The sequence below is a fragment of the Cheilinus undulatus genome, linkage group 12, assembly GCF_018320785.1.
Source record: "Cheilinus undulatus linkage group 12, ASM1832078v1, whole genome shotgun sequence".
In the NCBI taxonomy this organism is placed as follows: domain Eukaryota; kingdom Metazoa; phylum Chordata; class Actinopteri; order Labriformes; family Labridae; genus Cheilinus; species Cheilinus undulatus.
In genome coordinates, this window is record NC_054876.1 from 46,886,683 (window position 1) to 46,904,876 (window position 18,194).

General features: G+C 38.9%; 1 protein-coding gene across 1 annotated transcript in view; it reads right to left on the minus strand.

Annotated features, from left to right (window-relative positions):
* The window catches only part of gemin5 (gem (nuclear organelle) associated protein 5), a 41,290-nt gene extending 23,114 nt beyond the window's left edge, over positions 1-18,176 (minus strand). Inside the window, exons 1-12 of the mRNA XM_041801375.1 lie at positions 17,915-18,176; positions 14,076-14,230; positions 12,962-13,143; positions 11,811-12,061; positions 11,409-11,541; positions 9,178-9,343; positions 6,036-6,248; positions 5,202-5,287; positions 4,387-4,469; positions 3,712-3,848; positions 1,616-1,689; positions 887-1,068 (exon numbers count right to left, since the gene is read on the minus strand). Coding sequence (XP_041657309.1) covers positions 887-1,068; positions 1,616-1,689; positions 3,712-3,848; positions 4,387-4,469; positions 5,202-5,287; positions 6,036-6,248; positions 9,178-9,343; positions 11,409-11,541; positions 11,811-12,061; positions 12,962-13,143; positions 14,076-14,230; positions 17,915-18,056 — 1,804 coding nt within the window. The 5' untranslated portion in view covers positions 18,057-18,176. The remainder of the gene's footprint in view (positions 1-886; positions 1,069-1,615; positions 1,690-3,711; positions 3,849-4,386; positions 4,470-5,201; positions 5,288-6,035; positions 6,249-9,177; positions 9,344-11,408; positions 11,542-11,810; positions 12,062-12,961; positions 13,144-14,075; positions 14,231-17,914) is intronic.
* Between the last annotated feature and the right edge of the window lie 18 nt (positions 18,177-18,194).

Below are 18,194 nucleotides of genomic sequence, written 5' to 3' on the forward strand. Positions count from 1 at the left end.
GCAAGGAATCTCAGCATCAGGTTCAACAATAATTTGAATTTTGAACAGCATACCACCAAACCTGTACAGTCATGCTTTTATCACCTCAGAAATATATCAAAGATTCGCTCTTTTTAATGTTTAATGACACAGAGACAACTTTACATGCTTTTATTTCATATTATTGCAACAGCCCTTTTACTGCTCTTAACCAAAAATCACTTAACAGGCTACAGATGGTGCAGAACTCTGCTGCCAGGATTTTAACCACAACCGAGAAGCATGAGCACATTATGCCTGTTTTAGCATCTTTACACTGGCTGCCAGTACACTTTAGGATTGATTTTAAGATTTTATTAATCACTTTTAAAGCACTCAACGGTCTCTGTCCCAGTTACATCTCTAACCTTTTACATCTCCAACTCCTTATTCACCTGCATGCACCCTGAGATCCTTGGGCAAAGGTCTTTTATTTGTGCCAGAAGCTCGGCTGAAAACCAAGGGGGACAGAGCATTCTCAGTCCGGGCACCAAAGCTCTGGAATGAACTGCCTGAGGAAATCAGGTCGGCTAACTCTGTGCTTTCCTTTAAGTCACTTTTAAAAACATATTTCTACCAGGAGCTTATCCTGACTTTTGTAGGGATTGAATGTAACAAGTTTGGAAACTATAAGCTTGTCTTTTTTTTTAAATTGGGTTTATGCACCTACCTAGTGCATAAACATAATTGTCCCCACGAATTTTGTTGTTTGTAATCTGTTCTGTTGTGCTTATCTGCTATAAAGCACTTTGTAACATCTGTTTTGAGAAGTGCTTTATAAATAAATTTTATTATCATTATATATATATATATATATATATATACATATCAAAAATAGCTGCCAAAATTAACACTGCTCTCTACCCACCTATGATGGAGCGTAGGTCGTGCACATAGACGGTGTTATTGCTGGAGCCTGAAGCCAGGAGGCAGTGCAGCTCATGAGAAGAGCTGTGATCGTGATGCCATCTTAACGTGTTGATGATCTTGTGGTGCTGCTGGATGCTGCACAGCAGCTTCAGATTTGGAGCCTGATAAACGTCGATACACCTGCAGCAGAGAACATGTGGTCAGATATATGATTAAGAAACACAACATAGCTAAAACTATATGTCAATTTAAGTATAAAGGAAAGTGATAAAATAAGAGTTTTACCCTACATACAATAAATCTGCCATTACGAGAATTTAAACTACTAATTGAACTTATCTTTGTGGAGACAGAAAACCATTATCAAGAGGTGGAAAAAACATACATACAGAGAATTTTTGTGCTCTTTAAATGTGCTTAAAGGAGGGGGTGGGGTTGTAGCTTAAAATTCAAATCACTGATGTTTAAACCAAGTGTTAGAGGCTTTTGGCATTGTCTCTGCTAAATCACGTTTCCTCTGAGTCTAGTCTAGGGTGTTTAAGTGTTGAAGAGTTAGTCTGACAGCTGATAGCGATTTTAGGAGGCCACCAATCAGCTTAGTTCAACAGTTTACACAGAAATAAATGCATTATTCTGTAGCTGCAGACTGCTCCCTGTCAGAAAACAGTTGGTCCCTCACACAACTCCACAGGCCCAAAAGACAGGTCAACCCTGGCCGTTCACTCACCCATCCTCGTTGCCGACGGCGACAACTTTCCCATCTGGCTTCCAGCTGAGGTCGGTGTGTGGAGACAGCTTGTGCTGATGGGGAAGAAGAGCTCACCTTCATCATTTATTCAGATCATCTCTGTTTACATTCAGGCACAAAACCCCTCGGAGTATCTGCTCCATCAAAGCGCCGACCCCGACAGCCTGCAGTCTGAACTTGGCATGTTTGTTCTGGTAGACTTGTTGACTTGTTTAGTTTGACTGACAGATAGTCACTGTTCATTAAAAAAGCTTTCTGAAGTTTACACACAAAAACACAAACACTCCAGGTTTCTGAGGTTTGTAGATGCAAGGTGTTACCAAGGAGAGATAAAAGGTTCAGGGAAGGCCGGATTCAATACTGACACCAGTTCTTTTCTTAGCATAAAAAGCAAATAAAGTTTACTTTGAAAAGCCGGGATCTTATTTTAAAAAGACTTATAAGACAAATGTTATTGAATGGAAAACGGAAGGAAGACTAGTCTAGCACAACAAAAAAATCAGCTTTGAAATTTGTGCATGTTTGTAATAAGTGCATTCAGAGTATGTCTGTTTCCAGTAGCAGCACCGATGCCACAGTGCCCTTAATCTGATATAAACAACCACTAAAAGCGAGATCACATTTTAGCTCTCTTTTGATCTGGAAAATGGGGATAAAGTTGTCCAGCCTTTGTTAGGTTATCCTCACATGTAACCGAGGCACTGAGTGACGACATTCAGCTCAAGCCCACAGGCTTTTGAAAATCAGAGTTAAGATATTTTCAGACCTTTTTAAGACCTGAACTGAGAAAAATGAAGACCCCTTTTTACATGGTAAATGTTAAAAATTGAAATGCAGATTTCTTGGTAATGTTTATGAAATGTCAACTGGTATGAGGCAAAATAAATGTTGGTAATAACCAGAATTTGATGATCTCTGGCACATTTAATGCCTCTATTCTATCACTATAAAGCAGTGGTTCTCAACTGGTGGGTCAGGACCCAAAAGTGGGTTGCGGAGCCTTTTTCAGTGGGTCGTAAATGTGTTCCTGGAGATAAAATTACATCAAAATTTCAATAAAACTCTGTTAAAACAAGCTTTTTTTGCCTCTCATCTATGATGTGGGACATGTTTTGCATTTTTGAGGGTTCAAACTGGGATATTTTTCATTAATTAAACCTGATTTGTCAAAAAAGATCAGAAATTTGGGTCGCAATTTTTCATTTGCAAGTCATGGGTCCCGAGGCTCGACCAGTTCAGAACCACTGCTATAAAGTATATATTGATATTTGTTATCATAACAATTTTTACCCACGCTGATGAAATTGCCAGGGGGTTATGTAAAGGGTTCCGTATCTTTGTTTGTTCGTTTCTTTGTTTGTTTGCATGTGTACAAGATAACTCGAGAACGGAAAGTCAGATCTTCACCAAACTTTCAGGGAATATTGGGATAGTGACAGGGAAGAATCGATTAGATTTTGGTGATGATCTGCACACCCATTCGGTTTTTGATGGACTTTGAAATCTTGAACACCCTAGTAATCAATGGGAGCGTAAGTTCCTTGGTGGCGCTGCTTAGGCGTGGGTCTGCCGCCTCAGACAGCCATTCTAGTTTTACAGATGTTGTGAGCTGATTCTAAAGGCAGAATAATATATTTTTTTTATGATGATAGATAAAAAAGGTAGATGTTATCATTTCCAAAATTAATAGCATGCCTTTATCTAAAGAGACTCACACTGAAAGCCCTCCAAATGAGAATAACGTGTCCCATTTTCTAAATCCAGCTGTCTGTGACAACCTGAATCAGAGGTAACTACACCTGACAGCTCGGGTCGAGAAGCAACGGCTCAGTTTAGAGTGCTGCGACACTGGCGCTTGACAGCTGACTGCAGACGTAGCATGCATGTGCGTTTTCAGAAAGCGTCGTTTTCTATGTTTACATGGAGACATGGGTGTTTTGAAAAAACTTTCACTCTTGAGCCCATTTTCAAATTGTTCCGTTTTCAGGCAACAGTTTTGCATTTTCACCTGAAAGACTTGTCATGTAAACAGGGCCTTAATGTCCCAGAAACCTTTGCTCTAATGTCCCTCTCACCTTGATGTTGTTGGTGTCTCTGATCAGCCTGTCGATGTCCATCGCCTCTCCGCTCAGCTTTGTTGGATCGTGCTGCAGGATGACGCCTTCACCTGCGCAGCTGTACAGACTGTAGGACGGTTTTCCTCCTGCTGTACCTGGACGCCACACACACAAAACAAACACCAAATAAACACACAAACTATTTTTTAAGTGGTCTGGTTTGATTGTTTACTTTGAAATTAGGCAGACTCAGCAAACAGAGGAGGGTAACGTAACCTCCTTTACACTTCTTTTAAGAGTCATTATGATCTGAGCCAACGAGATTCCAGATCTCCACCAGAAACACATTAGCTGCTCCTTTTGTTCATTTGGGAGCAATCAGCAGATTGGTTGCATAAAAACAATTACGTTTACAGCTCTGAAGCAGAGTATCTGACACACTAATCAAAACGTCATCTGCCAACAGCTGCTGAAATTAACTTCCTGTTTGCCCCCACCAGCAGCTGAGGTGTGGGAGGTTAGCGCGGAGTGTTTTCTCAGCTCATTTAATTACAAAGTCGATTATAAAACGGTGTGTAAAGATGTTTCTGTGTCTTTTTTTGCTGACTCACTGGTTTCGCTGCTGGTGTTTTTGCTGGGTCAGAGCGTTCAGAGCAAACAGCAGAAGTTGCTTAGAGTTCATTAGGAACTTACCAAATGACATCGGGGGGACTGGGGGTCCCCAGGCCAGCGTGTACACGGTTTTCCGGTGATAGGAGCTCGATATGTGAGGAGGCCTGAGAGCAGATGAAGCAGAGCAAAAGGCCTTAGTCAGGGAAAGATGAGGCAGAGATGACTGCAGGAAACTGTGACCCAGGAGCCTCAGGGGATCACAACAAGACCCCCAGAAAATGCAAGCAAGGGTCAACATACCTGACTCTCAGGAGGATCTCCAAGTTCAGTTAAAATAACAGCAGTCATCTCCTTGTGCAGTTTGAAGGCATGCTTAAAGTCAGGTTTTTATTGGTTTAAAAAAAACTCAAAATGTTGTACATGCAGTGACCTTCCAAAATTAAACGTGGGGTGCAGGTATACCTCAAAATGCAGCTAAAAAGATGACTGAAAAACGTAAAACACAGTCAGTATCATGCATGAATCAATTCACAACAACCTCTACAATAATTTTCATTGCTTTGTTATTGTATGCATGCCAGCAGACTTGTGCTTCTTCACTTCTTAAGGCAAAATGCTACACTTCAGTGAATGATTTCTCATCAACGTGCCCAATGATGGCAGAGCACTGAATTGCTTATATTCTTGTGCACGTGAACAATACAACCAAAAACATGATTGCAAAGTATACTGCTCCAAAGCATAACTTCAGGTCTGAATATTCAACAGGGTGCCTTTAATATTTGTCTATATGTTTAGCTTATTCAAACGGAGGAATTGAGAGTGGGCCGTCATATGGTTTTGTAGACTCTGAGGTGATTTATACAGGTAGAAAATAAGCTAAACAAAATTCTTACTTGTTTGAGAAGACGTCATAGATCCCAACTTTTCCATCATCTGTGCCAAAAGCCAGCGATCCTTCTTTTTTGGGGTGCCACGCCAGCTGCAGTGAAGGAAAACATTCCTAAACGTTGAACTGAATTGAATAATCTTGCTAATAATTCACAAGGCATTCTGGGAGATTTCCCATAACACTCGGTGGTTTGGAGTGTGCCTCTGGAAAATCTCCATTTAAAGAGTCATGTAGCCCTAGCACTTTATACAGCCCCTCCATTCCATCAAGAATCGGGACGCCCAACCCCTCGACTTGAATGCAGACTACTGTGGTTGAGCCTAAGAGGACTACCTCTGACAAAGAATACTATAATTAAGGATGCAAAATATTATTGGCATGACATTAGTATCAGCATATATGAAAATATCTTCTGATATTCACGACTGCTGTATCAGCTGTAATATGGGCTGTATGCATAAATAATGTTCCCTTTTAGAATTTAAAGCTGGTAAAAGTGTGGTTTATCAGCAGGTCAATGTAGGATTTTGTCAAAAAGTGGATGTAAAAATATATTCAAAACTTTGTCTGTAACTCTCAGTTTTCTAAGGCTCCACCACTTATTACAGATGGCATAGAAAAACCTATTTAGTTTTTTCTTCCTTCCTGCATGTATTCTGGGTTACACGTAGATTAAAAAGTATACTGTTACTGAAAGTTATACTTCTGTATTATTTAATAAAGCACAAATGCAATGCTTGTTTAGTTCAGTAAAAGCAGAAAATGTAAAAAGTAAAATATTTCACAAGGAGAAATTAACACCAAGCTTTGACAAAAATATGAACCCTGAACCTCTCACCGCTGTGACTTTAGATTTGATGCCCTGCCAGAATGAGCGGGTGTCGTACTGGTTCTGGGTGGTCAGTGTGTTCCAAACCCGGATCATGTTGTCTCCAACACCCAGCGCCAGACACCCTGTGCCTACAGGGGAGAAGGTGAGAGCGTAGACGAAACCTCCCAGGGTGGGTAAAGTCCAGAGGCAGTCCAGAGAGGTCAGATCCCAGCACTTAATCTGGAACAACAAAAATCAGAGAGGATGCTGGTTACCTATAGGGGTGGGAATCCCAGGATAAGTTATGACAAAACATGGTGCATGACCAACAATAATGATAATATCATATTACAGCAATTCTATGTTTATGTTTTATGATGCTGGAAGTGTTAAAGTTCAGAGTGACAAACATTTAACCAAAGCTGTTATCAGTGAGATGAAGTGAGCATGCAGCATTGGGCAATCAACACTGAGATAAAGTAGAGAGAGGGAAAGATGGTAGTGTAAAATATTTCTAAGGCTAAAACACGAATGCACTGTAAGAGATAGTGTTATGCCTAAGATGTGAAGGTTTAGGTCAGCTTGTACAATTGAGAGAGGCATTTAACACAGAAACGTTGCACGCTTACAAGACAATACATCGTATTTTCCATATATAGTTGATATTTTCCTCTGCTAAGGTTAGAGTTATAAGCAAGTGGCTCTTTTTGTATACAGTGAGGAGAACAGCTAAGGTTAACATTAGTGAGACCACTCTTTGTTACACACTGAGGAGACCACGCTGGACTGGGAAGTGTTGTAATTCACAGGACTCCTCCTCACCAGGAAGTGTAGGAGAGTCCTCCCCTGAGGATTAAAAGAGAGACACTTCTCTGTGCTCGGGAGCTTTCTTCTCTGGGAGCTCACTTTTTCCTACCTCTGCGCAGAGCGAGGGTGAAGACACACAGATGGGTGATATTTGTGACACTTGTAATCTTTAATAAACTTTGGGTCATTGACCATTTAAGCCAAACTAATCCTCTCTTTGTCCTTCTGCTAATAAAAGAACAGCGCAAAAAACTGACGGTAATTACAAACAAAGCAATGATACAGCTAGACAAGGCCTGGGTGATAAACTGATTTTTGGGGCTGACACCTTCAGTCAGTCAGTTTGTTGATGAGCTCTCATTGAATGAAAATCTCATTGGCTAGACAATAGCAGGAAGATGCAGCAGAGGCAGGGAAAAATGAGAGGCATGCAGCAGAGGGAGACAGAGGAGCATTCACTTTCTAATCCAGGTAGAGAGAGGATAGGAGTACACCAGTGACAGAGATTATATTAGGCTCTATATAACTTAGAAATAATGCATTTTCAACTCAACACAAAGATGTCAGTATTGAAGTGGCACTGCTGAGTGTCACTCCTCCTCCCTATGTCACAGCATCTACACCTGCTGTCTGTTCAATTTACCGGTCAGCAAATATGTATGGGTTAATGCCTGACGAGGTGTCCAATTATTAGGGATTGATGCACAACATGGAGGCCTGAACTGTCCGATGAGCAGCAGAGGGAGCTGATCATTTGGCACTTCAAAAGGCATTAACCCGCTTATACCATGGTCACTTTCCAAAGAAAAGAATGAATAAAACCAAGAAATAGGAAGTTTTACTAAAGCAAAAATTCCTTTCCCCCAGCAATACCTGAGGGTTTGACTAATAACTTGAATAGTCATTCCAATCCTGTGACATTCTTAGGGAATGTAACCGTAGTTTAGTACTCCAGTTAATAGGACGGGCCATAGATACGAAGCCACAACAGAACAAAGAAACTAGTCCGCTCAGCACATTTTCTGGATGGAAATAAAAAGGCATAAAGACCAGCTGTTTGAATAAACAGAATAACACCTCCTTCTGCACTATAAGGTCACAGATAAAACAGAGCTGTCCATGCCCTGCAGGTGCTGATTCTCCGTTAGAGACACGCCAATATTTATTAGTTACTATCATGCTGGTTAATCAGAAGTGTTTCCTTTGGCTCTACAAAAAAATACTGGCTTATTTTCTTTTGTTTTATGTCATTTAATTTTTCCAAAAAATAGTTTATGGAAGATGAAACAGGAGGGAATTTAGTTTTTTTGCGACACTCATCTCTTAGTTTTAAGCTTAGCCTGGAAACAAGTCATACGCCGGACACAGGAGATAAGGCCATCTTGCATTACTGGTCTTAAACCTGGAGTCTGACATCTTATTTATGTCAGTTAAGTGATGGTTGATGCCGGCCTGCAGGCACCTTAGGCTGGTGACACTGTAGTCCTTGCTCAGAAAATATGACTGCCTCAGGTTGCTATAGTTACTCCTATCTTCTAACAGCTGCTGCACATTAATTTGGAACAGTGTAAAAAAAATTTGACCGGAACTACTTGAGAAGTTCCATAGGTCCATACATCAATGGAACTTCCAGAGCCAATCAGAATCAAGTATTCAGTGTATTAAGTCCCTTTGTTATCTGTTAAAATGAACAAATTAACATTAGTGTCTGTGAGAGACACACAGAGAGCAGAAGAGAGAGAAGGTCCGTCTCCTGTCCTTTAAAATCCTGATTTTTCTTCAGTTCATCTCATGGATAGATGCTGCATGCCCGCTGATATATGCTCGCATCAACTCGTAACAAGTGGGTCCTGTTAATAATTAGTAATCATTAGGTTATTTTGTTATTTGTGTGGTTCTGAATAGTTATTTTGCCAAGATCACGGAAAAAGGAGTTTAATATCATGAACATGCAAAAAAAAAAAAAAAAAAAAAAAAAATCTGTTTTTGGTTTCTCATAAATTTACAACTGTACGATGTACAATTTTTTATTTTTTATTTTTTTAAGATTTATTTTTGGGCTTTTCGTGCCTATATTCAACAGAGGAGGACAGTGGATAAAGTTAGAAATGGGACGAGAGTGGGTAGAGACATGCGGCAAAGGACCACAGGGCGGATTTGAACCTGGGCAGCCCATGTACATGGGTCGTGCCTTAGATCGCTAGGCCATCTGCGTGCCCACCATCTAAAAAAATTGTGCCTACTTCTCAAAAATTAACAAATTATTATTTAACTTTTAAAGTATCCCTTGTACACCTTTGTGCATATTAGAATAAATAATAAAAGGAATAAAAATTGTAAGATGCACAGTGAACCAGCCCACCTCTCTGTCCATGGAGGTGCTGATGAGCAGCTCTCTGTCGTCCTGCAGGCAGACTGAGCTCATGTTGAAGACGATCCTGTTGTGGTTCTGACCCTCTGAAGAAGTCCCAAACAGAGTCCACCTTTGCTTCCCCGCCCGGGTCAAATCCCACATCACCAACTCACCACTGTAGACACAAAAACATACTCATACCCTTACACTTTAAACACCCAAGGATAAATAATAAACCTGTATTTCAAGACGTTCCTGGGATTCCTTCATGAAAATGTACAGGGATTGTGAAATTGTACAAAGTGGGATTGTACAGTAGCATCCAGCCTCATGCCAAAATGCCCATCTCTGCCCAGGGTGCTTTAATTGTGAAATGCTGCTTCATACACAACATTACATACTAACAAGAAAGTTTCTATTATTAGTAGATTTGAAGTAAACTATGGAAGTTTATGGATGTTATTGGATTGATATCAGTATATTGGGATATGGATTAAATCTTTTGCTGGACTTGGATCATGGAGGTCCGTCCCAAAAGCCCCAGGACTGTTTTTTGTTGGAATATCATGACCAGGAGAGCACCAAAGAGCTTAAAATGTTGTTAAATGGCGCTCCAAATATTTGTTTGTCTGTGGTCTGACAGAGGTGTAGATTGTGGCTGCTTTATTATATTAAAACATTAAGAATCAGAAGAATCATGCATTTATAGCACTGTGTGCCATGACACTTACAGAGCAGTTTTGTGAATATTTATGACAATAAAAAGAATTGCATCAACACTTAATGGAGTGAATTTTTGTCTGCTTACAGATTTAAACCCTGAATACTGGAGACAGAAGATTACAGGGACTCTTAAATCTATTATTATTTGTTGCCAGCAAACAACCACAACAGCAGACAGTAAGACATCCTGCAGGGGAAAAATGTCTAAAAACAGAACATCCTGATGTAGCTGGCTGGTTTTGTTTTTCTAAATTACAGCCACAAATTAAGCACCTCCGTTCAAGAGAAGCACCAGAGAAAACATCATGACTCACAAAGACAAAAAACACTGTGAAGTACAGAAAATTGGATTTGGGATTATCTCACTGAAAAATGAGTTTCACACTATACTGAGAGGAAAAAACTAAACCAAGAGTCTGCTATTAAAGCAGTAAAACAAAAGGTTAGAGTTTAAAAAATAACCACAAAATGTTTGAAACAGCTGACTGGCCTCTGCTTTGTCCTCAATTCTCTTCCATCGTACTAATTGATAAAGTAGATTGTTAATTTCAGCAACTATTTTAGATTTAATCCTAGTCTCTGGATAAATATATGTAAAAATGTCAGTCACATTTTGCCTTTAGATATTTAGTCCAGGTTTAATCAATGAAAACATTTCTGTTCAGTTTTAGTCAGTTATATTTTTCCACTCTTTAAACTACTTTATCAAACAAAACTGTAATATAAATAAACATAAATGTAAAACACTTACATCAATACACATAAAGAGGGAGAAAAACTGTTAAAAGTACCCTTCCTAGTTCATGCTGTGAGCTAATGCAAAGCATTCTGGGATCATCTGCCGCGTGAACAAGGAAGGGCACTTTTAACAGCTTTAATTCCCCTTAATTCCCCTTTATGTGAAACTAATCAATAAAAAAGAAAAGCCTTAATACTTGTTAATATGCGATTATTGAAGGTCTATAATTAGTGCATTGCATTTCTTTTATTTTAAGCTTTATTGTTCCTTTCAGGACAAGCAGGTCTGTATCTAAAGAGGAAGTCAATTATCCTTAATTTAAGACAAAACTCCAGTTTCAAATGCAAAATAGTGGGATCTTAAAATGTGACAAAAACCACATTAATCACAATTAACTATTGAAATTCTTATATTAATTGCAATCAAAAACTTCTATGGTTTAACGGCATTACCATCTAGTAAATACTCCTAATGAAGTGCCATTTTTAATGAACAGAGTCCTCAATCAAAACAAAGTAAGCTAGGGGAGGTCGGTGCACTGGACAGCAGGCCAGGCCTCTAGTTGGCATGGAAACGCCAAAAGGGTCCAGAATATTACTGGGGTAGGGATGGAATTCTGCACGACTGAACTCATAGTAAGCTCAAGTGAGCAGCCGATAACACGTATGAGTTGCAACAACAGAGCTGCATTTTCCAGTAGCCGTTTCCACTGCCTGAGGGTAACGAGGACACTTCAGATCAAATATCTGAATACTGTAGCTTCAACACTGGCATGTACCTGAAGCAGCTGGACACCAGCTGTGTCGGCCGTCCCTTCGGCCAGTGGACGTGGAGCCACAGTCTCTCTTTGACCCCGGGGTCAACCGCAGAGCCTCTTTTCTTCACCACTGGCAGCTTAAGAGTCATCACACCTGCAGGAAGCCAGGAAGTGAGAGGTAGGAGAGAGGATTAGACAAGATCATCCAGTTCCATCTTCGAAAGATAGACTTTTTTCTCCTCAAATGATGCCACAAGTGAAGAGAGACAGGAAATGTGAAGCAGACTGAGAGAGGAATGATTGTCTTAAGAATTACATTAATTCTTTATAAAGCTAGAATTATTTTTAATGTCTTTGTTGTGCTCTAAAATTTAAATCTGCCTCACAAATGGATGCGGGTCAAGCCTTGCCAGACTTTCTCACCCTTTCCCTTCGCTGAGCTCCAGACCCTCACTGTCTGGTCTTTGCTGCCAGACGCAAGATAGCAGCCCTTCTCATCTCCTGCAGACACACCCATGATACTTTCACTGTCCTCGGGTCTGCTGTAGAGGACTTCCTCGCCAACCACCGACGACCATGCCAGCGAGTGGATTGCATCATCGTGTCCACGGAGGCGGTGGATCACTTCGCCTTTCCTGCTCACGTCGATCAGCACGATCATCCCATCTTTGTACCTGAGACACAAAGACATTTTCTTATTTTAGCCTTGCTTTGCTACCATCCATAGCTTCTGAAATACAGCTTTAGAGTTCTGAAACTTTTCAAGATTTTTTAAAATACATTGTACTTCAGAGATTTTTTTTAACTGAAGAAAAGTAAGTATGCATGCAGTGTTATGAGGAATAGGTGTAGCTAAGGATGAAGATTAATATCTTACTGTAAAAGCAAGGATGCATTGGTTCAATCACAATCTGGGATATGGAAAATAGTCTCATCCAAACTCAAATAACTAGAACATGTTGACTATACAGCTCAGTTCTGTGCTGCCCAGCCTGATCATTGCATGAAGGAAGCTAACGACAAAGGCAAACCAGTTTGGATGCATTTCACACTTGTTTATGGCAAAAACTACAAGCAGTTTATGTGTTTACACATAGCCCTTATAGGTGCAAAAAAGGGCATTTCCTTATGCCAGTTAGGTAAAATATGCACAAACTTACAGCTTAAATGATATGAAGCAAATGAGGATCATAAAAAAGGCACAGCCAACAAAGGCTGCTTTGCACATGTGCAGTTCTCTCAATATCATTTTCAGTAGAAACCAAAATCAGACAAATCAGATCAGTATCAGAACTTAAAAAGCTGGGTCAGAGCATCACTATATAAAAGTAGGCATGTTCAGCAATGAGGCAAGCAGAACTTCAGCTTGTTAGATGGATTGCTGAAATTAAATTATTTTTTCAATAATTTAATGTATATATAAATCTCAACAATATCTAATCTTTGCTGTTTTAAAATTAAAGATGTTTAAATTTTTGTTTCAGATATGTCACTGTGAACTGTACTCCACATTGTTAGCAGACTAGTTTAATTCCAGCAAAGTGACTTTTTCCCTCTCAGTGTCTCCATCTTACCCCACAGCCACAGAGCTCCAGGTGTGCGGGGAGCAGCTGAGGCAGAAGATGGTCCGGGGCTCTGGGAAGAAGCTGGCAGTGTCTCCTGTGTTGTACCAGTGACAAACCACGATGCCCTTCTCATCACCTGAAACCACCAGGTTTTTATCCACAGGGGACCAGTGAAGTGCGGTAACAGGAGTCTTTTTATAGGCAAGAAAAAAACATCAAGCACAAATTCAGTCGAACCCAAATCTGAAACCTCTTCATGAATGCATGTCTGCAGGTCCTCTTTGTGATTTCAGCTTACGCCTGTGTGTGGAAATTCATTAGAATGTAATGTTTAGTTTCCTGTGATATTAATAAAGAATATTTCTAAAATAACAATTGAGAAAAAGACTGTTATGAAGGTCAAATTCTGCTCACAGATATCTCTCCTCCACATGCCAGCTCAAACTTAAGTCAAAACTGATTGAACATCCCATCATAAAGGAGAAAAACAGTCAAAGACAAAGTAGAAAAACACTAAAAAAAAAATGACATCAAAGTTTATCCAAGCATCGTTTATTCCTTTTCTTTTCTGGCTTATTTTTAACAAAGATTTAAATCTTTCCAAGGCCTCTCTGTCCTCAAAGACTGACATCTTACCATCCTGACAGTGTGCAGCTTTTAAGTTTTGGATCAAACTCGAGAAAAATTATCCCCTGAAGGCACTATTCGAAGCAAATAATAGAAAATAAATAAGCACTGCCCTCTCTAACCTTGACAACTGTTTTAAAAAATGCCCTCAAGGGAAACAATGAATTGTTCCTCTGTAGGAATCTGTGCTCTCATCCTCCTGCAGAGGAAAACGATTGTCTCTAAATCCTGTCCAGCTCATATGGTAAATTCTCTGTCTACACCACAGGTTAGAAGCACACTTTAGACTTAATTGGAAAATAAAGTTATGACAGTGCAGCTCATGAGATAATTTACCTGTATCCTCAATTTTAAAAATAAGCATCAGCTCCAGAAATTAAAGCTCTGCCTCATTATTTCTGCTGCTGAGGGTGAGGCTGTTTGCAGCCTGAAGGGGTCTCTAGCATGTCGTAAAACCCCACTATTTTTTAAGGAATGAGACAACAAAAACACTCACCTGGTGAACTCCATCCTCTCGAATGAGCACCTTGTTGTCTGAGTCCCAGAAGCGAATGCTCCCATCGCTGGAGGAGCTGACACAGATGTGACTCTGCCCGGCATGCTGGCAGAAAGAAAAGCCTGTCACTAAGTCTTTATGGCCGACGAGCTCACCTGGAAAATACAGGGTTGGATTTCAGCTTCTGATCATAAAGCTAAGACTGAAAAGCACAGAAAATACTTATAAATGCCTTTGTGTTACCAAATCCCAAGAAATGTATGGTTATAATTTCAACAGCTGTCACTTGAGTTGTACTCGCGAAGCAGATCCAGGGATTTAAAAGCAAATATCAAACACTCTCTGGTTGTAACCCTTTATGAAGATTCAAAGCTGTCTTCATCATCCATGATAGTTTACTGATCACATTTAAGGTTTGGCCAATGGCCAATGAAAGAGCCACCTGAACACATCACTATGGGCTAGGGGTGTGCAGATTTGACCCTCCTAATACTGGATACTGGCCTGATCCAGCTTCAAGTAGCTTAACTGGGTATCCTGACAAAGTGCCAATTCTAAGGGCTGACCTATACAGCTCTCCAAGGTTTACAGCCAGCACATGTGCACACTTTATCTCTGTCCTTTGTTCTGCAGGATGCCTGTGCATGGCATGGAGGAAGCCATACTTTCTCATCTTTCAAGTTGAGTTGTGGTTTAACCACAAGTTCAAAGAGAGAAAGAAAGCAGACAGAAGTAAAATAAATGAAGCAAAGCCGCTGTCATAGCTGGATGCTTGCAAATATTGTTAAACCACTTTTATTTGTATCAAGTAGAGTTGGAGAGTACAAATATGAAGACATAATAATGCCTTTACAGATCTTAAATCAAGCTGCAGACATGGCTTGAACTTTGCCTACCTGCTCCAATAATGAGAGGCTAGCATCATGCTGTATAACACCATACTTATTAAACATTGCCAAAATGTTCTTTATGAGTACCAGGATGAGTACTTAGGCTTGGTATTGGCACCAGTACCAGATACCGGCACATCTAGTGATGCACAATATCAGATTGTTGTCCAATATGCTGATTTTGACAAATTCATTTTAGCAGATATCTATTTCAATACAGTTTAGACCTAAAACTTCAGTACTTTAAACACACCTTAAGCTTTATAAATGATGAAAGAAACAAAATTTAGTCCTTAGAAACACTTTTAAGGATTGAGGTCTGTTGGTCCTGGTGTTGTACTCAAGACCAGACTATCTGAGAACAAGACAAGACCAAGACTATGGGGGTCAAGACCAAGTCAAGACCAGGACTAGCTGAGACCATAAACATCAACTGAAAAAGACATGACAAGTTTTAACAGGTGAAGAAAATTTGCTTTTTAGTTTTAGTTTAGTTTTCAAAAATCTCAAATCTTAATAATAAATTTGTTCAACTAACTTCTTGTAAAAAATAAATCCTTGTATGTATTTAAAAGCCACTGACAAGTCTGGAATGGGTAAGCGTACCCCTTAATGGGTAAGCATACCCATTAAGCCCAGGCACCATTTAAGCCCACTTGCAACTCTGAAGTCAATTTAAAAAAAAAAAAAAAAAAGAGGGGCTTGTATAATGCTATGCATTATTTTGTCCAATCACACAATTTCTTAATTATATGTCAGTTTTTTTTTTTTTTTTTTTGCCCCTGTAATCTTTTTGTTTTTTGTTTGGCACCAGTGACATTAGTCAATACTGAATACGCCTACATTCGTGCAGTCTCAAGGAGGCTCAGATAAAGTTGCCTCAAAACTTTGGTGTTTTGGGACCCCTCAGAAAGAACCTTTTTTCAACTATTTTCAGCCACTGACTTGTTAAGTACATTCATATCATGTAATTTGAGAGATTATTGATTAGTTTTTTGTGTATAAACAAGTGGTTTTTTGTCGTTTCTTACTACTTAGTTTTATGTGAAAAGATGTTATGCTAGCTAGCGTTGCGAGCGAATAATTAATCAATACATGTAGCCCTACTGATAGATACACTGCTTAAGGATTAAAAATGATAAGTACACAAACTAAGGGTTTTTTGATTCATTTTACATAAATCTTCAAATTAAGACACAAAAAGGGTTTGGGTGGGTGAAATATTTTCAAAAAATGTCTTTTTCCAAGGTGGGCTTAAATGGTACAGTGACCCAAAAAACAGCTAGTGTAAGCTAACTTTAAACAAGAATTCCTTGATAATTCAGAAAGTTTGGCAAAAGAAGGATAACTGTGTTGGAGAGTTTTACAGCATATTTAGGCTACAGGCATTTCTTTATACATTTGTTTCATTTTGGTGAGAACATATTATCTTTATTTCCCTAGTAGTCACTGTAGAACCATTTAAGCCCAGCTTATGTGTTTCAATAGGAAAAAATGAAATTTTGAGGTTTGATAACTTTTCACTGTAATCCTGTGTTGGATGTTGTTATACCTCACTAACGTCATTAACACAATTACATCACAGACCACACACTGCCTAGAAGAATTGTTATGTCAGTTAATTCTGCATAATTTATTTACAGTGAGAAAAATGCCAACAAAAAGGAAGAATTACAGCAACTGTCCTAAATCATCATCATAAAAGTGCTATATAAAAAAAAGTTATAATTATTGTTATTATTATTATTATTATTATTATTATCATTGTCACAAGCCAAACATTAAATCCAAGTTCAATAAGATATTGTTGATGCACTGTAATGTCATGTAATACTTTTAAAAACAAATACTTTTTAAAAAATTTTTCAATACAACTTTATGACAAGGTACCATTGTCAATGCACATTTGATAAAGTTTTCATCTTTAATGTTTTATGTTGCTTTGTTTTTCTGCTTGCTTCTGCACTTGTCAAAGGACTTTGTAAACCCGTGTTTTTAAAAGTGCTATACAAATAAAGTTATTATCATTATTATTATTATTATTATTTAATTTTAGCTGGTTAAAATTTTGTGTTTTTACAAAAAGAAAGTGCACACTGCTCTCTGTTGCTAAACTGGTTTGTACTGTTTATATAAAACTTGATGCAATTATTTCAAATGGAGTATCAGAATTTTTTGAACAATTTCAGCAAATTAGAACAGCAACATAATAATACTGATTTATGCATGAAATTTCAATATCATTACATCTCTAGTGTCAAAGTCACAGTGAGGTTGCATACTATCAGACAGGGAGCTCACTACTGGGAATTTTCAACAACAAGAAAATAAATGCCTTTCACAAGTGCTGCAGTTGTGAAGCTGGAATAAAACCTTTAGCTGGTTCAGATATCAGAGATTTGTGGCCAGCCATTCACAATTTGCAAATAAATATTGGAAATCACTTGCAATAAACTCCGTCAAATATGTTTGAGAAAGCACACACTCTTTCTCATACATTCACCTACCATCATAACATTAAATAATAATTCAGAACCACTTAATGCATTCATTTGACTTGATTAACCAGCATAATTCAAACAAATACGACCACTGCAAAGTGCACTGATATAACCTGTATATACACACCTATAATTAACTTAGAAATGCTTAACATATAGTATTTAAATCATATTACTGCCAGAAATAAACTTCAACTTAAGTAAGTCTTTAAGCAGAGATTTACTGTGATTTCTCACAGTCTATTGATGTTAAGATCTAGATGCTCATCTGTAAGTGCGTGATGTCAAAAGGTGTAATCACCACACCTGATAAATTTGGTCATCTTGATGTAGACATATCATCCCCTTTTTCCAGAGTTTAAAACATCTTTCAGCCGCATGAAGTCTACAGAATAAATACCAGAGTGACCACTGTCCCTATAAAGCCCAGAAGGGACAGCAGACTCACCTGTGACCCTGCATGAGGATGCAGAAACATCTATCAGATAGATGTTGTTTTTGGCTCCAACGCCGAATAAACCACTGCTGCTGACGTCACTGCAGCGCGAGCAGTACCAGTTAGGAGAGGCTGGGAGCGACCTCTCGTGCATGATTCCTCTGAAAGTTAAAAATTCTCTAATTCTTCAATAAATTCAGATAAATCTGAGACAAACTTCTCACATGGTACCTGCTCTGTCGTAGCAACTACACTGAACGGCCGTACGACCAGCATGGTGTCGTAAATCATA